The 25,690-nt window shown below is 41.3% G+C and overlaps 1 protein-coding gene across 1 annotated transcript in view; it reads left to right on the top strand.

Annotated features, from left to right (window-relative positions):
- Positions 1–17,073, top strand: part of LOC126404296 (serine/threonine-protein kinase DCLK2-like) — a 24,293-nt gene extending 7,220 nt beyond the window's left edge. Inside the window, exons 3-16 of the mRNA XM_050067443.1 lie at positions 817–1,202; positions 7,574–7,700; positions 8,619–8,750; positions 8,869–8,957; positions 9,637–9,709; positions 10,892–10,997; positions 11,715–11,772; positions 12,256–12,375; positions 12,481–12,627; positions 12,978–13,111; positions 13,198–13,275; positions 14,329–14,425; positions 15,220–15,300; positions 15,650–17,073. Of these exons, the coding sequence (XP_049923400.1) occupies positions 817–1,202; positions 7,574–7,700; positions 8,619–8,750; positions 8,869–8,957; positions 9,637–9,709; positions 10,892–10,997; positions 11,715–11,772; positions 12,256–12,375; positions 12,481–12,627; positions 12,978–13,111; positions 13,198–13,275; positions 14,329–14,425; positions 15,220–15,300; positions 15,650–15,775 (1,754 nt within the window). The 3' untranslated portion in view covers positions 15,776–17,073. The remainder of the gene's footprint in view (positions 1–816; positions 1,203–7,573; positions 7,701–8,618; positions 8,751–8,868; positions 8,958–9,636; positions 9,710–10,891; positions 10,998–11,714; positions 11,773–12,255; positions 12,376–12,480; positions 12,628–12,977; positions 13,112–13,197; positions 13,276–14,328; positions 14,426–15,219; positions 15,301–15,649) is intronic.
- Positions 17,074–25,690: the final 8,617 nt, after the last annotated feature.

Genomic DNA, 25,690 nt, shown 5'->3' with positions numbered 1-25,690 from the left:
CCTGAAAATGTAGGTTTAGCAGTTAAAATCATCGTTCCAACTTATTTAGAAGCCGAGATATTACAAAACGTACATTTTACGGCGGCCATTTTGTAAATTCCAATATGGCCGCCATATAGACATCTGCCAAAAATGTATAGTTTTGCAAATCCCCAAAAAAATCCCACAAAATTATATAGTGAACCTGACTAATAGGTCAATTAGTGTGTTACTCATGTACAAGGCTGCTTAACTGTCATGCAGCCTCCCGCCACTAGTGGGTGCTACAAACTGGAGACTGGAGTTTTAAAACAGCACAGTGGGAAATTGGAGAGATGTCCTCTCACCAAACCAGCGTGGTTTGACAGGGAAATTAGTCGCCAGGAACATCCCAAGTAAAGACCTCATTAAATTGTGTTTATCTGCTCGAACATAAGTTAATGTCGCTCTGGTTCCCTTGTCAAAAAGCTAATGGGATTCTTCCATTGGGTTTTGGATTATTGTAGAAAATAAACTCTGTTCCGTACCGTCCCCATTTTTGGTCCCCCCTCTGTTGGGGTACCTAGCACACAGATCTGGTACTAAAAGGTGGAGCTGTGAACACTGCAGTCCGTGGATTAGTCAATTGGTTGTTGGCTACTAATTCAAGTGTTATGGTACTTTTTTGGCAATGTGTTTAGTAACTCTCTAACACCTGGTTTTTAAATTCAGTGGCTAAAAATTGTGCTTTGAAGGAGCCCCTAAAGCCCTGAAAGGTTGGATTTTTGTAATGCTGCTTTACATTTTGTTAGATGTGCAGTCATTTAATTGAACTTTTCCCACGCTCTCTCTGCTCAGGCGAGTGCTATGTCTGTGCCTCCAATGAGCCTTACCGAAAGGTGGACTACACCAAGATCTCCATCCCGAGCTGGAAGCCGGGTGCTGGCGCCGGGGCGGGACCTGCCAGCTCAAGTCGGCCCTCCACGGCATCGACAGGGGTGTCAGCCAGCACCAGCTCCTCCAAAGATCGTCCCGAAGGTCGTGAGAGCAGGGAGAGCAAAGACTTTATCAAGCCCAAGCTGGTGACGGTGATCCGCAGCGGCGTGAAGCCTCGCAAGGCGGTGAGGATCCTGCTGAACAAGAAGACGGCTCACTCCTTTGAACAAGTGCTGGCCGACATCACGGAGGCCATCAAGCTGGACTCCGGGGCCGTGAAGAGGCTGTACACGCTGGATGGGAAACAGGTGAGAGGATGTTTGTTTTTGGTCTTTAATAATCTGAATTCACGGTGAGACAAGGACGAAAGTTAAGATGGTGAAAGTCCAACTGGGGCGGGAGGGGTGGTGGATGGGTCCAACAAACACAGACTTTGACCTGAGAGAGTGGTGCTCATGTCCCGTAAGAGTCTAAAGCCAAACCCTGTTGTTTTTTCCTAAACCTAACCACGTGTTTTTGTTGTTGAAGGAAAAAAACAACATTGATTCACGGTGTTGTACCGACGTAGTGCTTTTATTTTGAAAGAGACTCATGCAGTGTGCTGCATGTTTCCTGCTGTGACTGTGTTCAATATCTGTTTGGATTATGTATAAAAGAGCATCTTTATGATGCAAGTTTCAGTTTGAAGTGTCGGCACAGTGAGTTCAGGCTCTTTGAAGCTTAATATTTGGTACTTTAGGGAAACGTGGTGTCTGTTTAAAGCCGTGAAACTGCGACAGTCAGCTAGAGTAAATTTTTATGTCTCTGAATATGCTCTGATCCTCTCTGAAACTCTTTTGTGCAGCTCATATCGAGCAAAGGATAGTGGGTTTAAAACGTAACACACGTTCACAGGCGGGTCTATTTTTACCACACCCACACACACACACACACACACACACACACACACACACACACACTTTGAAGTTACAGATAACTGTGCTGGCTGTGACACAATGACAGTGGAGAGCTGAGGAAAAGCAGAGACAGCAGAGAGCTTGTCGGGGCGTCGGTGTGACTGAAGGAAGGTTGTTGCAGCGAACGCAGCTCGGAGTTATACACACATCAGTGTCTGCCCACAAACACACTGCACACTTCTTACAGCCCTGTTTGTATTTGATCAGATGCAGCTGCAGCATTGGCCTTGACAAACTAAAAGCAATGTTGGCATCGATGTTGGCTTCAAAATAAAAGCTTTCGTTTCATTTTTTTTTTTTTTTAAATGTGATAACCTGATAAATATTCAGCTCAAATTTGACATGTAACTTTTTTCTTTACAGTTTTTTTACGTATGTTTTTTATTCCCACTAAAAACGAAGACAAATAAGTGAGTAATCAGACATATTAACACCACAGAAAACATACAAGATCAGTTATAAAAACTATAAGACTATGAAAACAGAATTAAATAGCGCCTGTGCATCTGAGTTCACCCTAAAAGCACTAGGATACCTGTGTTGTTGCATATCTAGTTCTTTGTTTGTGTAGGAATACAAACAAAAGGGCTCTTCACACTGCATATTCTCAGCCCGGGACAAAGAGTTGACCCTGGGCGAACCCTTTTCACACACACATTGTTAACCAATGTTTGACCTAAGCCCCAGGGCGACACAGTTCACACTGTACTTCTGTTAGCTCTGGGTTAAATGTCTGAAAAGGAGTCGTCTAGTGTTTTACCGATAAGAAGATCTTTTCCTGATGCATTACTGTTGTTTCAAGTTAGCAAGCTTGCAAGGTACCACCGATTAGTAGTAGTTACCATACTGATGTCGCACTGATGACTGAAATCTGCTCAAGTGACATGGTTGGACATCAGAAACGAGACACAAAGTCCATTAGCTGTTTCACACTGGCAACTTTTAGCCCCGTGATCAGTCGATTTTCAGGAGATTACCCCACGTTAGCCATATTGGATTGTGCCAGTGTGAAAGCTTCCTCAGCCCAGGGGCTAACAGCAGTGTGAAAAAGGCTAAAGTAACAGTATGTTGTTTCTGCGACTGGGAACATCTGTGCAGTTTTAAAAGCACAGCACCATCGACGGATGACAATTCACTAAGGTCACATCAGTTCAGTCATAATACTAAAATATGCAAATATTGGGTGGCGGATTATCTCACACTGACAGAGTTCAGAAGATCTGAGATCCACACCATCTGGTAAAATATTAAAAAAGAACTCTTTGTCAGACGACCGTGTGTTTAATAAAGATGTAGTGTTGGCTGAAAGGTAATGTTGCTTTAAAAATTGTTTAAAAAATAAGAACATAATGTGTGCACACAAACATATGTTTGTTTTACATCCTGTGTATGTGTTTAAGCTAATTTTTAATCTTTAAGCAGTCTCTGTTTTAACAAACTGAAAAACACCTAATAAACCCCTGTAGCTCACAAAAGTCACGTTTGGAAATCAGAGCTGAAGCAAGTAGTTGATTAGAAACTGTTGTGTTAAAGCTGGGGGAGGCAGAAATCTGGAAAAGGCCAAATAAATGGCAGAATTCAATGTACAAGCCGCTCCCACCAGACGACCACAGCCATATGCATGAGTTTCATACAGTAAAGAAAAGATTTATCAAAGATTTAAGCAAAGTTTACCAGACCACAAATGAGACAAGAATCAGCTGCTAGCAACCTGCCACTGAGTCAGTATTTTTCAGATGCGTTTTTTTAATCCGTCAACCGAAAAAAAAAAAAAAATCATTAAACACGCAATACGTGACAAAACAAAAAGCCACATTTCCTCCTTCGCCTCTCTCCACAGGAGTTACCTATCAGGCCGTCACCTTTCATTTGCATGAAGCGGCGGAGCTGTCCTCCACATTCTGTGTGTGGTCCACATCCTCCTCATCATCATCATCCACCTGAATTTTACTATCTGACCTGCTGAAAGTGGCTGTCTGAGTTATGAAGGAATACTGTGCGCCAGGTTCCTCCGTCTCATCGCAGCTGTGTTCCGCCACTTAATTTTCTTCACTGATTTGTCTCTAAAGGCTCTGACGGATGTGACAAACAGAAAATCAAACCTGTTCTGAGATTTCTGAGTCAGTGTGCAAACGTAACTGACACAAGGTGAGGTTGTATTTATTTTTAGGCGTGCAATGATTTCAGACGAAAATAACCAGACTTAGCGTGCACAGTAATTTCCCTTTGTAACGGCAGCAACAGAAAGTTTGCTGATGGATTTGGGGTAGTGCGGCTACTGACTGGGTCTGTAGTGGTGGAGAGTGAGGCGGAGGACACTGTGATTTGAGGCTCTAGCTAACATTAGCTGCATTAACAGAAGCAGAAGGCTAAACTTTTAGCAACATTTTCTCTTCACTTTGCCGATATTGACACGTTTTGCTTCGTTTATTGTCAGACTCTCTTTTAGACTCTGTGTGATAAGTCCGTCTTCATTCTTTGGGTTGCTTTGCAGCAGAGGCAGTTGTTGCCAATGCTGGAATAGCAACTTTCTCTGCAGAATTGCCCACCATTGAATCAGACGTTCACCATCTGAAGGGACGTGCACACAAATCTACATTTGTAGAGCAGTCAATAGGAACGCCCTCTCTCTGAAATGACCTGTGATTGGCCAGAGTCTGATACCACGGGATTAACTTTCTAAAACTGGAGAACGGAGCCAAGAGTAGGTGCAGAAGTCTAGTTTTCTCTCAGTCCACTTAAATTACAATATGCACAAAGGTTATTATGGGATTTCTGCCCAAGCATGTTCTCTGAAGGCTTTTATTTTGAAGGCAGCGTGTCATAACGAAGGCTTTTATTCTCTGTCTGCCTCAGACAGCTCTCAGGCTCAGTCAGTCTGAATGAAACTGTGTGTGTGTGTGTGTGTGTGTGTGTGTGTGTGTGTGTGTGTGTGTGTGTGTGTGTGTGTGTGGTGTTGGGGGGTGTGTGTGTGTGTTGTTCGTGTGTGTCCTCGCCTTCGTCCTTTCAGTTTGTGCAGCCACCTCAAGCAGCGGGATAGAAACCCCATCACACATGCACACACACACAGACACACCACACATTGACACTGCAGTGTGGTTGCCATGGTAACCAGTCATCCAGTAACAACCCCGTCTTTGCTCCACACACACCATCACCACACACACACACAGTCTGTGCAGTTCCGGAGGCGTTGAGTAAAAAGTAAAACGGGGAGGAGTGAGAGGTGAAATCGAGGACAAAAGGAGGGAGGAAAGGAGGAAGTCAGGAGGAGGAAGAAAAGAAGGTGTTGAGCGGAGAAACTGAGAGAAAAAGAAGAAAACAGAGGAAGGTGTGAAGCTATTGTGTAAAACGTACAAAGGAGCACACTCGTGGATGTGTTTTGCAGCCAGTTTCTTCACAGTAACTCATTAAAATCCCTTTGTAGTGCTGTAAATGATCTCTGTTAAAGAGATGATTTCAAGAAATATACTTCAGTCTGTCCATCAAATATGAAGCTGCAGCCAGTTAGCTTAGCATTAAGACTGGAAGTCGTGGACAGTAACTGAGCACACTGATTCAACTACAGTTCTGAGGTACTCTTACTTTACTAACTCAACCAGTGTTTTGGAGTAATTTTGTATTGTGATATCTGAAGACAACTACCGTCTACTTGGTGCCTCTTGTCACATTTCAGAGACAGTTCCCCTCTAAATATTTCACGTGGTTTCATTTCAATAACTATTGGAGGCTCAAAGAGAGAAGCAGGTTCCTTCAACAGAGGAAGCTGCAGTTTCAGGACCGCAGTTGAAGGACCCTAATTTTTTGAGGATGTGGGTGAGGGGTGGATGGAGCGATGCAGACGTGGATGTGGTGGAAGATGGGATGGATGTGATATAAGTCATGAGACAGAAAGTAGTATTTGGGTGGAGTTAACCTTCAAACCTAAAGTACATGGACAGAAAGTGGTATTTGGATAAATTAAACATTTTAAAGCAAAAGTATCTGGACATTAAGTAGTATTTGAGTGAAACAAACCATTTAAATCAATAGCACTTGGGCAGAAGGTAGTATTTAGGTGGAATAAACCTTTTAAACAAAAGGTTCTTGGACATGAGGTAGTATTTACGTGAAATAAACCCCCCTTTAAACCAAAATGTCTTGGACATAAAGTAGTATTTTGGTAGAATAAACCCTTCAAATCAATAGCACTTGGGCAGAATGTAGTACTTAGGTGGAATAAACCTTTTAAACAAAAAGTTCTTGGACATGAGGTGGTATTTTGGTGGAATAAACCCTTCAAATCAAAAGTACTGTGACATAAAGTAGCATTTAGGTCAAATAAACCTTTTAAACTAAAAGCAGTTGGACATATAGTAGTATTTGGTTAAAATAAATAAAGAAACTAAAGTACTTGGACAGAAGGTAGTTCTCGGGTGAAAGACGCCTTTAAAAGTCCTTCAACAGAGAGTGGTATTTGGATGTAATAAACCTTTAGAAACTGTAAGTAGGTGTCGTATTTAGGTGGAGTAACTGTTTAAAACTAAAAGTAGTTGGACTGAAAGTAGTATTTTGGTGGAATAAACCCTTCAAACCAAATGTTCTTGGACATAAAGTAGTATTTGGGTGAAACACACCTTTTAAATCAATAGCACTTGAGCAGAAGGTAGTATTTAGGTGGAATAATCCTTTTAAACCAAATGTTTTAAGACATTATGTTGTATTTAGGTCAAATAAACCCTTTAAAAAACAAAAGTTCTTGGACATAAAGTAGTATTTTGGTGGAATAAACCCTTCGAACCGAATGTTCTTGGACTTAAGTAGTATTTGGATGAAACAAACCTTTTAAATCAAAAGTTCTTGGACATAAAGTAGTATTCAGGTAAAATAAACCTTTTAAACTAAAAGCAGTTGGACATATAGTAGTATGTGGTTAAAATAAATAAAGAAACTAAAGTACTTGGACAGAAGGTAGTTCTTGGGTAAAAGACACCTTTAAAAGTCCTTCAACAGAGAGTGGTATTTGGATGTAATAAACCTTTAGAAACTGTAAGTAGGTGTCGTATTTAGGTGGAGTAACTGTTTAAAACTAAAAGTAGTTGGACTGAAAGTAGTACTTGGGTGAAATAATAAAAACTAAAAAATAAATAAATAAACCTTTAAAAGTACTCTGACAGAAAGTAGTTACTCTAAGGACTTGGACAGAAAGTAGAATTTAGGTGGAATACATACTTTAAACCAAAAGTTCTTGGACTGGAAGTAGATAAACTTGAAGTACTTTGATGCATCAGTAATAATCTAATCAAATATAGTAAAACAGAGGACAAGTACATTAAGCTGTAAATACTTGTGTAGTTTTCCTACAGTAGGATTTTAACGCAGGACTTTGACTTGTAACGGAGTATTTCTACATTGTTGTGTTGGTACTTTTACTTCCTCCAGTACTGACCTGGCCTCTGACAGTTTCTGTGTTTAATCCGTCCTCTCACTCCTCTGTTGATCCCTCTTTTCTTCACCTGTTATCTCCTGCAATTTGTCTGTCTGTCCCTCTGTTTGAATCTGGGACATTGTGATGTACTGTTTAATCCTCAGACCGTTCTAAGACAGCAACGTGTGTGTTAGAATACTCCAGCTGTCGCCTGCTTTGTCACACACAGACACACACACACACACACACACACTCCCATGTGCACTGCAGTGTTTTGAAACGTTTGATTAATCAGTGTTTGTGTGTGTCTGTGTAGCTGACCTGTCTGCAGGATTTCTTTGGAGACGACGATGTGTTCATGGCGTGCGGGCCGGAGAAGTTTCGATACGCTCAGGACGACTTTGTGCTCACACACAGCAGCAAAACACCTGCTTTTGTTAACGGTGAGACACACAACACACACATTTCAATACATTCATTTATGTTTTCTTTTTGGATGAAGTTTGAGAAACAATAATTAAAGAGATCACCAAAGTTAAAACTAAAAACAGGCCAGCATATGGAGGTTGCTTTGTCGACACCACCATCGTCTTCCCTTGTTCACTCCTCCATAACAGGTCCTTACTCCTTCACTAAAAATATATATGTCACATCAACGCTGAAGGTATGGAACCAATTCAGATGTCATTTTGGATTTCAAACAAATTCTTTTTATGCTCCAGTATTGTCAAACCCAGCTTTTCCTCCATCTATGGCTGATGGTGCTGCTCAGCATGGTCCACTCCTGGTATCAAAAGGTTTAGAGACCTGTATATTAACTATACATTTGCTACTTTTGAGCAACTCTCGGTCAAATTTCGCCTCCTGAGCATAATTCTTTTTATAGATTCGTAGTTACAATAGTATGGATCCCCAATTCCCCACTCTTCCTGACGAGACACAGTCTGACACTCTTCTTGCCCCACTTCCTACTTTGAAAGGCACCCTGTCAATTATCTGTAGACACATTTGTTCTCTACAAACGACCTCACGAAACAACATTAGGTCCTCATCAGAGGAGGAACTGGGAGAGGAAGTATCTGTGGAGCAATGGGAGGAGGCACTCAAGTGGGTACACACTTCCTCTATCTGTGCTGGGCATGGACTTTTACTATGTAAACATTCATAAGACACACTGGACCAAACAAGACTATCCACAATCTAGCAGGATGTGGATCCCAAAACCCCCGAAAATCATCCACATGTTTAGGAGCTGCCCATCACTTGTTAACTTTTGGAGAGATATTTTAATCAGAGTAAAGGTGTAAAAATCTTCATCTCTCTCTCTCTCTCTCTCTCTCTCTCTCTCTCTCTCTCTCCAGAGTGCAGAGCCAAGGCATCTCGCTCCACCGCCCCTGTAAAAACTACAACTCCCAAGAGCCCCAGCAGCTCTGGCTTCTCCTCCTCCAGGACTCCACCTAAAGGCCTGCCCAGAACGAAGTCTCCAGGTCCAGGTGTGAACCGAACAGGAAACAGCTGCTTGAAATTATCCTAAAATTCTTCTATAGTTTGTTGTTATCAGGATATTTTAACCAATCAGATGACTCCTTTCTATTCTGTGTGCGTGAGCAGCCAATGAGGCCTCAGGATCGCATTCAGCGGGGAAGTCCTCTAGATCCAGCCCCTCCCCCACAAGCCCTGGGACACGGCGCAACCTCAAGGTCAGAGGGATTGATTGATTGATCAGTTGGTTTTGGCAGCAGCAGCTGGGTTCGCCTTTTTTGATGCATATTTTTTAACCATTATTAGAGTGTGTGAATTAAAACTGAACAACAGAAGTGACTGATGTGGAAATAATTTGTTTAAATTAATCTCATACATTTGGTAAACAGCTCGGCTTATAGATGGAAAACTGGCATATTGTGTTTTTCAGCTGATCATATGAGAAAGTATCTGCACCATTGATCTGGATCGATACTTCGATTCAGTGATCAACGATCCAATGTCATCGATGCAAAGAGAAAACATTGATCGATATCATCATCTTTAGGATAAGCTTTTGTTTTGAAAGTCTTGCATGGTATCGAAATGATATCGTGGCAGACGTAATATCGGCAAATATTGTATCGTTTTCCAAAGAATCAATATGATATCGTATCGTGATGAAACCAGTGATTTACAAGAAACAAACTAATATTACAACAAACATATAATTGTTGTGTAATTTGTCATTTTACAGCAGGTTCCGTCTTTGCGTTGAATTTAGATTTTTTCCTTCTCTTTCTTTAAAATGTATTCACGAACTGTGTTTCTTTAAATCATGAATCAGGAACTCTTTCCATGTGTCTGTTTCCACTTTTCCATCTTGCATCTGACTCTCTTTTTTACTTTCCTCTGTAGATGTCTCCTCGTCGTGCTTCCTCCTCAGATGTAAACGGAGAGGCCGAGCAGACAGATGACACCACTGTCGAAGGTGTGTGGACACTTTCCAGACTTGTATTTTTGTTGATGAGGAGTGAAAGGAAAACATGCATCTCAAGGAAAGAGTCCCTAAAATCTCTGTGCAATAGTGTGAGTCAGCAGCAGCTTGAAAGCCTCTGGCATCTAGGGTTAGTCCCGGCTTCCACTCTGAGAGTCCTGAGAGTGTTTGGAAGTCAAAGACTGAAAAACTTTGAAGTGGAAGAGACTCAGTGGTTCAAGGTGTGAAAAGGTGGCAGGAAATCTTTTGAGTTTCTCGGCTCAAGAGAATTTTCAGAGCTGACGTCTGAATGAAAGATGTCAGACTCCTGGAACTTGTCTGGTTACAGAGAGGTCAGCAGCTCAAAGTTAACTAAACTCAGCCAAGTATAAAAGTCAACAAAGGAGGCTTTCACATTTGGGCTTGGATCCAAATCTGAGTACACTGCACTCAAAAGTTCAGCTTGTTTGATTAGTGTGAACAATGTGGATTCAAAGGTGTGTCAGTCTGTGCTTGAGTCCACTTGAGTGCGGTTCATGTGTACATTGGTGTGGTTTGCATCAAGAGTGAAAACCAGCTGCACCAAAATCCTTAAGTGGACTGCTTTGTAACTAGGGCTGCCCCCTAACAGTCAACCAAACATTAGTCGACCAGAAAGGTCATTGGTCGGCAAGATTTCATTGGTCGCTCGTTGCAGAAAAAAAGGTGAAACTCAATTAGGAGCTTGCCTTGTCAAAATAAATCCAAACCTAAATGACTGGACCATGTGTGACTTTAATTTGAAAGGACAGACAGACTGGACCATGTGTGACTTTAATTTGAAAGGACAGACACAGGAAGTGTCCACGCTCAGTAGTCAGACGGGAGTCAGGTTAATTTCCAGGGCTGGTACCTGCGGTTATTCCACAGGCTAGTTAATAACATGTCGGGCAGGAAATCCAAAGTGTGGGATCATTTTGAGAAGGTGAAGGACGAACCCAAGGTGATATGTAAACTCATCTTCATTGGTCGACTACAAACACGACGTATCATCAGAAACATGGAAGTAGCTACATGCCCATTAGCCCACAGCGTCATTAACAGGCGACTCGCTCAGTGTGTGACGTGCACTTGTAGATAAAATACACTGATGCGCTGCACAAATTCATCGTACCTAATATGAAAATGCCTTAAAACCGTCCTCTCCTCTCCTCACAGTGAACGGGAATCGCTCTGTTTCGTCCTCCATCATCAACGAGAAGTACCAGGTTGGTAAAGTGATCGGAGACGGAAACTTTGCTGTGGTCAAAGAGTGCGTGGAGAGGTAAGGAACGTCAAATGGTACAATTTAAATAATGAAAAAAAAACCTCAAAATACACTTTGTTTTTATACCATTTCGACAAAACACTATGAGCAGTACAGACGACACAGAAAAGAAAAATATCTGTGTAGTTAAATGAAAGGCCTCCAGCAGAAGGATCACTGTGAGGATTCAGTGATGTATAAGGGCGCTTTCACACCTGCCCCATTTAGTTTGGTTTAATCAAACTCAACACAGCAATCACACTCAGGTGTGCACCAAAACAACCGGACCGATCCCTTTTTGAAGAGGCGGTCTCGGTCAGGTTACAAATGAACTCTGGTGCGGTTGGTTTGTGTGAGAAGATGATCCGACCTGGATCTGAACCAACTGCAGTCACATGACACATTGTTTGGGTTAAACATGAGCATGTTACAGTCCTGGAGGATTATTAAATTAAATTAATTGACATAATCATTAAGTTATTAATCAATCAAAATCATTTGCGGATTTCAGCCTCTGAAACATCCATCTGTCAATTTTATATCATCGTAAACTGAGTATTTTAGAGTATACAAGACATTTAAAGACGTGACATTGAGTTTTTTTCTCATTTTTGGCTTTTTCTGACACAACATTTAAGAGTGATTAAAATATAATAGCTAGATGGTAGTTTAATTATTAACACTGTAGTTACTTTAATAATTCTAATTTCAAATTCAATGTGTTTTAATCGACAGGTCAACGGGACAGGAGTTTGCTCTGAAGATCATCGATAAAGCTCGCTGCTGTGGGAAGGTAACACTAACGCTGTAGCATTAATACTCCAGATTTATTCTAAAGCCCAGTTCAGACCGAAGATTCCTGACTAGACGAAACCGTTTTGGAACGTTGTGGAGAAAAGTTGCGGCTGTGTGAACTGGCCGGTTTCATCAATGTAGCCAGTATTTAACTATCACTATGCTCTTTCAGATTTTGAGAAGCTACAAGTTGTTGCATAGTGATGATACACCGTCTCATCTGGTTGCATCAGTGTGAATCGGCAGGTTTTTAGAACGTTACAGAACGGAGCATTGACGGTAGTTGCCAGTTTCAACTCGTCTCGTCATGAATCTTTGGTCTGAACTGGATGTAACAGGAATAAACTCATGCACACCTCAAAAATGATTCGCTGACGTACTCCAAGTGTTACATTTAAACCACCACCAGCCAATTAGAGATTAGCATATATTCATGCTATCAAGGTTTTGCTAGATATTTTCTATGTTTGTGTGTGAACAGGAGCACCTGATAGAAAATGAAGTGGCGGTGCTGCGGAGGGTTCGACATCCCAGCATCATCCAGTTAATCGAGGTGGATGAAACGCCCAGTCAGCTGTTCCTGGTCATGGAGCTCGTCAAGGTCAGGCCTCATCATCATCATTTTCTTCTTCTTACTGTTTGACTTTGCAACCAAGAATGTGACGAAATATTTAACCAACTGTTTTCATGCCTCTGCCTCCTTCAGGGCGGCGACCTGTTCGACGCCATCACCTCCTCCACCAAGTACAGCGAGCGTGACGCCAGCGCCATGGTGTTCAACCTGGCCGGAGCCATCAAGTACCTGCACCGGATGAACATCGTCCACCGAGACATCAAACCAGAGAACCTGCTGGTACACACACACACACACACAGGCCAAAACTGAAGAAGCATAGAATAAAAGCTCCTGAGTGGTTTACCTGCAGGAGAGTCAGAGACGGGTGAGATGGGTGTGGTGGGGATGTGTGGACAGGTGATCGGCTGGCAGGAAGGTGTGGTGGAGAGGCATGTATGGCAGGTAAAAAGTGCCCAGATAGTGTAGCTGGTCACGTTGTTGCTGCAGTGTGAACGTAGCATAAAAGAAATATTCCTGCACATAAGCGAACTCTCTGCCAGGAAGTGAATAAGCACAGTGAGTGTCAGCATTCTCATTAGGCGTGTGTGTACTGTGTGTATTTGAAGCTTTGATTGTATGTACTGCAGGTGTGTGAGTACCCAGACGGCACTAAGTCACTGAAGCTGGGTGACTTTGGTTTGGCGACGGTGGTAGAGGGACCGCTGTACACCGTCTGTGGCACGCCGACGTATGTCGCCCCGGAGATCATCGCAGAGACTGGGTGAGAGAAATACAGAGTTTAAGTTGGTGATAAGAAAAAGTTAACACACACTTCAATATTAAAGTGTGTTGTGTATGTGTGTGTAGTTACGGTCTGAAGGTGGATATCTGGGCGGCAGGAGTGATCACCTACATCCTGCTGTGTGGATTCCCTCCATTCAGAAGGTCAGTGTAAACGAAATCTGGGTAAACAACTGTGTCAGTTTGTATTTTATTAAAAGGGAACTCTGTTTTTTTTTGTAAACCTGGACTCTGTTTTACAATGTTTTTGTGTCTAAGTGACTCATGGGAACAGCAGTTTTTTGAAAACGTTTGAAAACGAGGCGCGGCTCCAACTAGAAAACAGTGTTTTGATGCATTGGATGTGCTGAATGTGCATATTAAGGCAGTACAGGAGGAGGTGCACATTAATAATCCTCCAGGACTGTAACATGCTCATGTTTAACCCAAACAATGTGTCATGTGACTGCAGTTGCTTCACATCCAGGTCGGAACACATTCTCACCACAAATGAACCGCACCAGAGTTGGTTTGTAACCGGACTGAGACCACCTCTTCAAGAAGGTCTCGGTCCGGTTGTTCTGGTGCGCACCTGAGTGTGATTGCTGTGTTCACACCTGCCCAAACGAACCGCACTGAGGGGGCAAATGAACTTGAGTTTGATTGAGGCAAACCAAACAATGCAGGTGTGAAAGCACACTTTGCATACTTCTACCTAACAAACTACTACCAGCACTATAGTATAGGCATAGTATAGTATTGGTAGTAGTTTGTTATGTACAGAAAATGTGTCTTACTCTTCTCCAAAAGATTTTCAGTGTCAGGGCTGAATATTTAGTTGAATTTGACTGTGAAAAAATCTGTGAGATTTAGCAAGACTTGGACACAAAACAGACCGGAGCAAGTAAAAGGTACAGAAAAAGGTTTCATTTGTCTGAAGGGTTCTTTCTGTAATGTTGTCAGACACTTAAATAATCTGAGCCCGTCAGTGACAATTGCTTTAATTCACATAAACAGTTGAGACACATCTTCCTCGGGGAAGATGAAGAGGGTGTTCCCTCACTCAGACACAAAAACCTGGAAAAACACGGTCCAGGTTAAAAAAAATACCAAAGTTCCCTCTGGTATATCGTGTAAAATTAACGCTGTTGACTGATAAATATGATGTAATTTTGGTGCAGTTGATTCATAACATTTCCTTCCTCTTCCTGTCCTCAGTGAGAATAACGTCCAGGAGGAGCTGTTTGATCAGATCCTCAGAGGGAAGCTGGAGTTTCCGTCTCCAGATTGGGACACCATCAGCCTCCCAGCCAAGGTACCACTTACTCATAAGCCCTGTTTCTACCAAACACTTTTGATATAGTACCTTTGGAACCAAAAGTAACCCTTCAGACATGGTACCTAGACCCTAGTGTTTCCACCACAAACAGTCCTCGTAAATGTGGGTGGGGTCGTTATCACAAACTGCTCCGTCCAGCAATCACTGCATTTTCTCTTTTATCAGTCTGCACCTTGTTTATCGTCCACAGAACGAGGCTGCACGCCGACATTTTCAGAACAAAACAGAACAGGCTGCAGTGAGAGTCTCTCTCCATGGGATATTTAAAAACAGCAGCTTTGTGCATTTAGTCCTTCTCAGGCAAGCTCAGGGGTTTAGTGTCGCTATAGCCCACAGGAACGACGCTCCGCCAAGTGAGGATTAGAATATATGACATTCACATGAGCCGGCCAAAATTAACATACCGTATCTAAACGCCTGAAGATGTCATCCAAGAGAGACAATAAAACTAATGGAATGGTCAAATTTGAAATTTAAGGTGTGCTGATTGATTCAATCACATATTTAAATGATACTTTTGTTAATAAACAAACAAGTAACAATTAATAACTAAATCAAAACACCTCTGAGCCACCTTTAAGTGTTTACAAGACTAAAATTGCACAACTTTAAGTTGCAAAAGTTTCTGTGATGACACGACTGCAGGATAAACATCTAATCATGTAATCCATGTGAAATTCCTTCCATACCTTTTGCAATAGATTTCAACAGAACATGAATGCAATCAGTTTTACTGCAGGCTGCTGACAGTCACATGACCTGTTCCTCAGATGCTGATCAGTCAGATGCTGCAGGTGAACGTTGACACTCGTTTCACTGCCGAGGAGGTCCTGTCCCACCCCTGGGTCACGGTAAGAACACACCTGTAAACAGGCAAATACACACATACAGACTACAAGAGAGGAAGTGTGTTTTATCACTCTGGATTCTGAGAATCACTGTGTAACTTACATTAAAGCAGAAGTATGTTCTATGGTTACTTCATGAAAGCAACAGTTTGAGCTTATTTGTCAGTATCTCTTTAAAAATACAAGACTGACCAAAATATTTGGAAAAATACACATAACAGTTATTCAAAAAACAGAACAAAAATTAAAACACAAGCACATTAAATCACAAGATAAATGCTAAAAAATAAACCGGGTGCTGACTCTTATGTTAACTTTTATAATAAAACTTGTTTATAATGTGTCTGTTTAGGATGAGGCTCCCGTAGACTCCAACACTGTGAGCAGCACTGAAGAACCGACCAGTGGTGACACACTGGAACCAGAGCAGGAATCCCCAATACTGGAAACCAAACAAGTTCCCTCACCTCTGGTCTAAAACACACCCCCTTTGATCGACCGGAAACCCAAAAAGTTTCCCCACCTCTGGTCTCGACCCGTCCAGGAAACCAAACAGGTTCCCTCAAATATGGACCAGAACACGTCCCCTTTCATCTACTGGAAACCAAACAAGTATCCCTATCTCTGCTCTAGAACTCCATGTTCGTGCACTGAAAACAAAGTTCCTTCACATCTGCTCTAGAATATGCCCCCTTTCATCTAATGGTAACCAAAGGAGTTCCCACACCTTTGGTCTAGAACTAGTCCTGTTTCATCCAGTGGAAACCAAACAAGTTCCTACATCTCTGGTTTTGAACAAGTACCCTTTTATCAACTGGAAACCCAAATCAAAACTAGTCTAGAACTCTTCCTTTTTTCCCCCTCCAATAAAATCTTGATTTTTATCACCTGCAGTCCAGAGCACATCCTGTTTGATCTTGTGGAGCCCAAATGAGTTTTATCCTCTGGAAGCAAAACAAGTCGACCACCATCCAATTTAGGAGAGGACTTTTTACACCTACCGGAAACAAAATATGTTCTCTGGCATCTGACCTAGAACACCTTCCTGTTTCTTCTACTGGAAACCAAACAAGTTCCCTCATTCTTGGTCTACAACAAATCCCCATTTACCCACTGAAAACTGACCAAGTTCCCTCACATCTGGTCTAGAATCCTACCTGTTCAATCTACTTGCCTCAGTGCTGGTCCAGAAGTGTCCCATTGCCTTTATGGGAAACCAGTTCTCTAATTTTTGGTCCTGAAAACATCTTGTTTCATCTGCTGGACACTTAGCATGTTCTCTTACCTCTAGAAACCAAATAAGTCCCGACAAATCTGATCTAGAACTCATCCTGTTTCATCCACTGGATACCAAATAAGTTCCCACAAATCTGATCCATAACTCGTCCTGTTTCATCCACTGGATACCAAATAAGTTCCCACAAATCTGGTCGAGAATTCATCCTGTTCTTTCACCTGAAACTAAATAACTCCTCAGTCTATAATACATCCCCTTTTATCAATTGGAAACCAAATGAGTTTTCTTAAATCCACCCTAGAATCAGTCATGCTTCAACTACTGGAAACCATCAGGTTCCCTCTAGTCTCGAACATGTATTTTATCTTCCAGAAACCAAATCTATACCCCCGTCTCTGGTGTAGAATGTATCCCATTTAATTCAATGGAAACCAAACAAGTTCCCTCAAACCTAGTCTAGATTATGTCCCTTTTAAAACGTAGACAAAAGGAGTTCCCATACCCCTGGTTTAGAACATGTTTATTTTCATGTACTGGAAACCCTAAAAGACCAAACAATCAATCAAGTTCCTTAAAATCTGGTTTAGAACACGGCCCCTTTTATCAACTGTAAACCGAATAAGTCCCCACAAATCTGGTCGAGGACTCATCCGGTTTCATTCACTGGAAACCAAACAAGTTCCCACCAACCTGGTCTAGAACTAGTCCCGTGCTTTCCAAATTACGTCCTTTGTCTAGAATCACCCTCAGATCTGCCCTAGAATCAGTCCTGTTTCAGGTACTGGAAACCAACAAGTTCCCTCACCTATGGTCTAGAACATGTCATATTTTATCTAATGGGAACCAACCAAAGTCCCCATCGCTGTCTAGAATGTATTCCATTAAATTAGTAAACCAAGCAAGGTCCCTCAAATATGGTCTAGAACATGTATCCCTACATCTAGGAACTCATCAAGTATCCTTATCTCTACTCTCTATTTCATGTATTCGAAACTGAACAAGTTCCTTCAAACCTGGTCTAGGATATGTCCTATTTTTCAATTGGAAACCAAAGTTGTTCCCACATCTGTGGTCTAGAACATGCCCCCTTTTATCAACTGGAAACCAAACAAGTTCCCTTCATCAAGATCTCATTCTTTTTTTATTTCTTTCTTGATTTACTGGAAACCAAACTTACTACTTCTTACTTCAACTTGACACCAGATGAGTCTCTCGCTCCTTGGTCTTTAGAGACGTTTCATTTTATCATCTGGAAACTGATCGGGATTTCTCACCTCTAGTCTGGAACAGATGCTGTTTGCTCCACTAGAAAAAAAATCACGTTCCCCATCGTTATTTCCAACTTATCTCATGGAAACTGTCCTCACCTCTGGTCTGGACCAGCATTTAATCGACTGAAGACTTTCGAGAGTCCCGTCGCTGCTGCTGCACTGAAAAGTATTTATATTGTCTTTGATAAGCTCCAACATGAGATGGGGTCCCATTTTGTTTTGGCTGGACACTGATGAAGTCGCCTCACTGCTACTTGAAGGACACACTCCATATCAACACTGGGACACCATGAAGGTGCTATTGGACACATCTTGTCTCATGGGACTGGACCCATTTCCTTAAAATGGCCCTCACCTCTAGTCTGAATGACTGAACTCAGAGGGTCTGAAAAAGGCCACAAACCACTTTCATAGGGGAAATATACAACTGACTCAACAACAAATGTTCCCTCTGATAAAGGGATTATTTTCTCTGTAGTCCTTGCCGATTGGCAACCAGGATGTCTTCCATTTATTCTGGGAAACGTCCCATTTCTCCTGCCTTTACCCTCCAGCTCTCCTTCCGCTGACCTGAAGGACGTTTCTCATCTCTTAAACATGGCGCCAACCGACCCAAGGAGATATTTGAGTACTGTGCCTGTTTACGCTGCTGATGAATTCCTTTTAATATCCTAAATCTCAGCCATTTCCTTCCATAGGTTTCACTCTTCAAACCCCAGCACTTATCATTAGCTGTACAGACAGATGAGGCTCATTGTTTTTGGTTTTTACAGATTTTCCCTAAAATATACTTTGGTTTTTGAAAAAGACGCAGGTTGGTTTAAAAGATAAAACATTTTAAAAAATATGCGTTCTTGCCAAAAGTTGGGTGGGAAAATTGACATCATTCCCAGGTTTGTACATAAAGCATGAAGTTGGAGCGGGGAGGTGATTAGCCTTGCTTAACCTAAAGACTAAAGGAGACTATGTCCAAGGTTTAGAAATCACTTTACCAGGGGCTCTAAAGCTCAGTAATTAACACATTATAGTTACTGCATTTAATTAGTACACAAAAAGAAATGTAAAAATGGCTAAATGTGGTTTTGTTCACCAAGAAATCAGTCCAACATGTAACTCTACAACAAATGTTTTTCTGCTTATATTTTTGTTATATTGATTTTTCAAAAAACAGATTTTAAAGCCTTTAACTCTTGAAATTAAACATTACCGGATTTGTTGTGGGGAAAAAAGGAAGAACACCAAAAATAATGAGCCTCGTCTCCACAGTGCACTCTACCGAGGGACACTTTCCAACACTCCCGTCTTTCACCTGTTCCACAGCCTTCGTACTGTAACTCAAATTAACTGAGTGTCTTCTAAACCTCACAATTTTGGAAAAAAAGTTTCACCAACCTTTCAAAGGTTTCTACCTGCAGTATGACTGAGGTCAAGGGGCACGTCCCAGTCCATACCCCGAGCTCCCTGCCTCTCCTCCCGCCTGCAAGTTAGCGGAGGATAAAATATGTTGTAAATACTGTAAATATCACTCTGTCTGTTGGTGTCTGTCTGTGTGAGTCAGTTGTGAAGTAGGGAAACAGTAGCAGTTTTGAAAAAATAAATACTACAATGAAAAGAAACAATCATCATAGACATGATGTGTCAGTACCCCGAAAAAAAAACCTTGTTTTCCCTAAGCAGCCAATGTTTGTTGAATTCAAAACATATATATTTTCCACATTGATACTGGAACATTTTGACAGTTAAACATTTACAGTGGTGCAAATCTAAAGTATTGGTACTTTACTTGAGTAGTACTATTCATGACACTTACACTCCTCTGTAGGCTGGGGTGGTGTCTACTTTTTATACCTTCCTAAATTTTACCGAGGTATATGGTTAATGACAGTATTTGTGTGCAGTGCTGCTGCTTTCTAAATATCCTGGTATACTGCCCCCCCCCCAAGCCTTCTCCGCCCCAAGACCAATATTGTGCTTTTTACTTTCTTTATCTGTCAGTTTTAGTTACTTTATAAATTAATTTCTTACATGCAAAACACAAAGAAGTTTTAAAATATGATTAAATTATCAAACAGTATATAAAAAATTTGCTTAAATAATTAGTCGAGTAATCAATAACTTAATTTGTCATTTAGCAATGGTTAACCAGTGAATCATTTTTCATGCAAAATTACCAAATATTTCCTGGTTACTACTTCTCAAAATGTGAAAATAAGTTGAAGGGGTCACTTCAAGCTCTGGATAATCATGATTATAAAGTAGAATAAATGAATTGATTAAGAAAATAATCAGCAGATGAAACCAAACTGATTTCATCATTATTTGCAGGCCAATACAAAATCAGCTCCACCGCAACAACTACAACAGTAAAATACTGCTTAAAGATTAATATGCGAGTAATAATATAAAACAGTATTTATTAGGGCTGCCCCTGACTAAGAATTTTTCTAGTCGACAAATAGTCGTCATTTAGGGCCATTAGTTGATGAGTCGCCCGCATGTTTACGATATTAATTTAATTATTAAATGATATATTTTGGGCGGAGCATCACAATGGTTTGTGGAATAACCGCAGGTACCAGCCCTGGAAATTAACCTGACTCCTGTCTGACTGCTGAGCGTGGCCACTTCCTGTGTCTGTCCTTTCAGATTAAATTCCCACATGGTCCAGTCATGTAGGTTTGGATTTATTTTAACAAGGTCCAAGCTCCTAAGAGAGTTTGACATTTTTCCTGCAACTAACTGACCAATGAAATCTTGCAGACTAATGACCTTTCTGGTCGACAAATGTTTGGTCAGCTGTTAGGGGGCAGCCCTATTATCAATATAGCATATAATTAGCTATACTGTTGGTGCGTTCACAAATAGTCACAAACTGGCACAGTTGGCTCAGTTATTCAGAGCACCACACTCTCAGAGCAGCACAGCGTACTCTGGGCACCGAGTTCATTCTTTAATTTATATAAAAACAGAATGCTTTTACTTTTGATACTTTAAGTGCATTTTCCTGATAATACTCAAGTACATTTACATGTAATAGAGTATATCTACAGCGTGGTATTAGTGCTTCTACTTCAGTAAAGTATCTGAATACTTCCTCCGCCACTGCTTAAAAGTATTGTAGCTCCTTATTCAAACCAAAAACAGGCAGAAGTTAAACAAGGTTTCTGAGGGATGTTGACGAACTGTAATGAAAGAGTTCTTACCTTGAAGTCGAGCTCCCTGTTCGATCTGGTAGCAGTCGTTGCCTAGCAACAAAGGGTGAGCCGGACAGTGATAGATCTCTTTCCTTATATGGTCATGTGTCTGTGAGATGTGACGTTAGTGGGTCATCTATCAATCATGTCGCTCCATCCAAACATCCATCATGTTGTCTGTTGATGTAACTGGTTATAAGAATCACTGAGAGGGAAGGAATGGGGTGTGTGTGTGTGTGTGTGTGTGTGTGTGTGTAAATAAGTGTGTGAGAGTATTTCCACAGTGTAATGTTTTAACTTATAATCATGTGGAATGTATGAGGTTCAGTATGTGTGTTTTGTCTGCATCAGAGGGAGGAGGGGGTCACTTTTTTTTAAAACTTGAAAATAGTCTGGATAAATGCGTTGACTGATGCAGTGTTGTGACCTTACCATGATCTTTGAACTTAGCACGACCTTTCCATGGCCTTGACCTTTTGGCCGGAGCCACTGATTAAATGTTTGGCGAGGACGTGCTGTTGAAGCTGTGTTGAAGACTCTGAGATGACAATTGCAGGAACTTTTAAAAAGCTTGAAGCTCACAAACTGTATCCGAGGACTAAATGCAAACTAAACACAGGCTTTACCATTAATGAAATGAATCGCCACAATTTATTACAGCTAATTTGCCCCATTACAGTTTCATGTCGGCATCCCTCGACATATAATCAACGCAACAACGTCAGACACGCTCCAGCATTTACCTACACTCAGACTATGACTCAGAGAGTTATGATGGCAGAGAGTGGAGCCCGGTCTCACTCTGAAGTAGTTGAAATCTGGCGTTCGGGCAGCGACTTATGGCGTCAGACACTGACGAAAGAACCATCCTTTCACATTGACAGCACTTGACGGTGAAAGGGGGAAACACGACGGGACAAGAACGAAAGTTAAGGCAGCGAAAGTCCGATAAGGGTGGTACAAGAGGGGTGGTGGATGGCTCCAACAAACACTGACTTTCACCTAGGAGAGCGGTGTTCACGTCCCGTAAGATTCTAAAGCCAAACCCTGTTATTTTTTTCCTAAACCCAACCATGTACGTTAGTTGTTGGAGGGGAAAAAAATGGCAATTTGCAATGTCGTACTGACGTAGTGCTTTTATTTTTTGAAAGAAGACAATACATGTAACAGGCAGAACTTGACATGGTGTCCCAGAAAGTCAACAACCAACACACCCAGGGTACCTTGCACGTCATATTTGAACGTGGAAAGTCCATGACCAAACGTCAATATGTGACGAGGTTGGAGTGAGAATGTGTAGATGAGTGAGTAGCCAGTAGCCATGCTGCTTGCTGCAACTCTGGTTTCCCTAGAATCTATGTAATCTGTTACAGAGGTCAGAAAAGGCACACTTAAGCATGTGTTAACGCAGTTTTTCTTTTATTTCAGTGACAAAAGCTCTCTGAAAACAGTTCCTTATAGCGACAGTCATTGCAGAACTCAACTAAAAATTTGAAACTGTAAAACTTTAATTAGTAGCCTGGGCTATTACTTGCTTAAATCACTGAAATCGACAGGCCCATATTTGGGACAGGCCTTTAATTCCTAATTTTTATGATAAACCCTTTTGATTCTATTGATCAGAGGACGGAGGAAAAGAATATGAATAACTTACAGTATTGAGGAAAACAAATCTGCACTTTTATAATGTGTTTAAAAATGACCCATTAGGAAACAAGTCATTGTTAAAGTCGTCTCTGTGAAAACACTGAATATTATGATAACACTAAGTATCTACACACCAGTCATCACAATCATGATTCATCAGTTCCGAGGTTGAATCATCATTTGCAGCAAAAGTCAAACTCCTTTAATCAGTGGCTCGGCCTTCGACCTTCTATGCCTGCTATGAACCCAGTAGTCTTAATTCTGTTCTCTTTGCTTTATACCAAACCAGAAGGAGCCTTTTGTTGATGCTGTTAGCGACGCAGCCACACCTGGGTCAACCCGCAGCTGAAATATTTTTGCTTATATCGCCTTTGTGTTACTTTTGACTGCTTTTGTAACGTCCTGAAATGAACCGAAATCCATTTAATCCATTGAAAGATTAGAAATGTTGTTGCATAATCGTGACACTGAAAACATTGTGCAATTTCTTGTTCCCATTCTCTGTGTTTCACTGCATTCACTTTCCAGAAGAACGACTGCATGTTCTAGTGACCAAACTGTCACTGCTATTTGGGAATTTGCTTCTCTCTTTTATAAAACACTAACCCTATTATTAAAGTTAACGTTTGTTCAGGAAGGAACACAAGTCTACTGAAAAATACAGTAAAATATACTAGTAATTCCCTCAAACTGTGACTCCGCTGGAACTTGAACGCAGCTTTAATTCACAGGTGGGTGGAGTTTAGTAATCATTCAGAGACAATCCATCTGGTGTCACTGACTTATAGTGACTGAGTGTATTTCAGAGTGATCTGACCCAGTGTGGCTGTCGTTATCAGGCCCTTTGTGTGTGTTTTTATCAAATGCAGTGTGTGTCTGTGTGTGCGATCATTTCACATCATGCCTCATTTTAAACAGGAACTGATTTTTTTTATGAAGTGCAGTAGACAACGTAGGATTTTGAATCAAACTGGGCTGGTTTTCCTAAAAGGATTCTCTGAGTCTGATTTATGTTTCGTCCAATCTGCAGAAACATTTAAAGCTTCATTTTAAAGACAATCCAGTTTCTGGAATGACAATAATGAACTCCTGAAAGTTGAACCCAGTGGCCAAAAAAAAGCCTTTTGACATTTGCTACTTATAACGTGTTATTTCTTCACAGCTCATTTGCTCAAACTTTACTGCGAGATGCTTTTAGGAAAACGAGTCCTGGGTTGAAGTGGAAGGAGAGGTGAGAACTTTTGAGGACATGCTGTAAACATGTTTTAATGCTAACAATGATCTGTAATGTGATGTGTGTTGATATGAAACATGTATGTTTGTTGGGATCAGGGTGCGGGCATTCGGAGAAAATCACAACCCTGATTTGGATCCAGAAAAGATGCATTCAACTGTGAAAATAAAAACTGATGCAGTGGCATCATGTTAACCTGCTGTGTGGTTGGTACTGTTGTATTTAATTAGTTTATAAGGAGGGATTTTTAAAACAAACACTAACTGTTTATATTTCCTGACATTAACAGCATGAGCAGAGGAACTAAGTCTAAGTCGTGACAAAGAAAATGTTTAAAAGAATACTTCACTTACTCACTTGGTGCTTCTTTAAGTCAAGGATGCTTCCTTGGTGGACGGTTTCCTCCAAGTCGGGTCCTACAGAGGCTAGACCAGACTCCATCCAAGCATTTGCCAAACACACATTGGAACAGGCTAGCAAGTGCCCAGGTGTGCGTCACTGAAGAGGTCCTACCTTCAGTTCTGGCAAATTATGCACAAAGACTTGCGGATACTTCATGCGCACTTAGGATACGCACATGTATCCTTGAAAATGCTCTGTCCTTGGTAAAATTTGAAGGATCCTTGACACTGACTCGGTCCTTCGATGGGATTCGTTGACGTAGCCTCCTTCAAATTCAGCCGTTCAAGGATCCTTCTTTGACTATGAGAAGCACCAACTGTGCGTTACCGGGAATTTGTGAAGGAAATATTTTTCTTGCATGCCTCCACAGGCAACGAAGAATCCAAAAGAGGCAAAAATTCTTCATGAAGTCTCATTTATACTCCCTTTACAAACATAAATAGGTTTGTTTGTTTCAAACGCTGTAAACTTCACGACCCTCATACTTCCATGCGTCCTTTATGTTGGTATAGATACAGTCAATAGATGGCACGAGAGGGTGGAGTCTCACACAAAAACAAACATGGTGACGGTGGAGGATGTCGAATAATGTACCTTTTAACGGAGGCAGTGTTGTAGACCACGGTGGTATGTGAGGCCATAAAATACATCAGACCTGCGGAAGGAGAACTCTTTTCACTGTATTATTGATTCGTTCTGTCAGCCATTATTGAAATGTCTTTGTTGTCTCCTATGGTCGTATCTCACTTCAACTACGCTGCACTGCCCCCATGATCTTCGGTGGTACTGCTCTGTATCTGTAAGCTTTCAGAAAACGTGCACGAATACAGAAAATTACAGAGTACAGGAGTAGGCTCCGTCCGTCTCCCTCTCTAACATGAAGCATAAATGAGCCCATAGGCGACCACATTTAGCAACAATACAACTATATCAAAACATCAGTTTACAAAAATTTGTGTGAGGTGAAATCCAAGTCTCGTTTATCCAGTCATATGATCAGTACTTCCCAGAGAAGCAAGTGGAACTTCACAACAGAGGCGGACCTGCTGATCATCACTCCCTCCATTCTTACCTTTCACCAGGGGCGGATCTAGAAAAATCTTTATGGGGTGGCAAGAGGGGGGCAGGAATTTTTGAGAGGTGGCAACATATGGCAGACGTATATATACTGAATTTAATCACAGTTATCACAGTTTGATGAGAAATAGTATGTTCACACTACATAAGGGCACGGGCTGCCATTTACAAATTCATACAGACAAACTTAATCTCATGTAATCAATGTCTTGCATCTGAGGTTTCATGTGAAACAGTTCATATTAGGAATACGTGTTGAAAGAGGTTCAACAAACTCTGAGTCTAACCCTGAACTCTGAGTTGATTTACTCTGAGATGGGAAACTCTGAGT

This window comes from Epinephelus moara, chromosome 17 (assembly GCF_006386435.1).
Source record: "Epinephelus moara isolate mb chromosome 17, YSFRI_EMoa_1.0, whole genome shotgun sequence".
Taxonomy (NCBI): Eukaryota; Metazoa; Chordata; class Actinopteri; order Perciformes; family Serranidae; genus Epinephelus; species Epinephelus moara.
The sequence above is the reverse complement of the archived record's forward strand: the minus strand, read 5'-3'. Positions and strand labels throughout refer to the sequence as shown.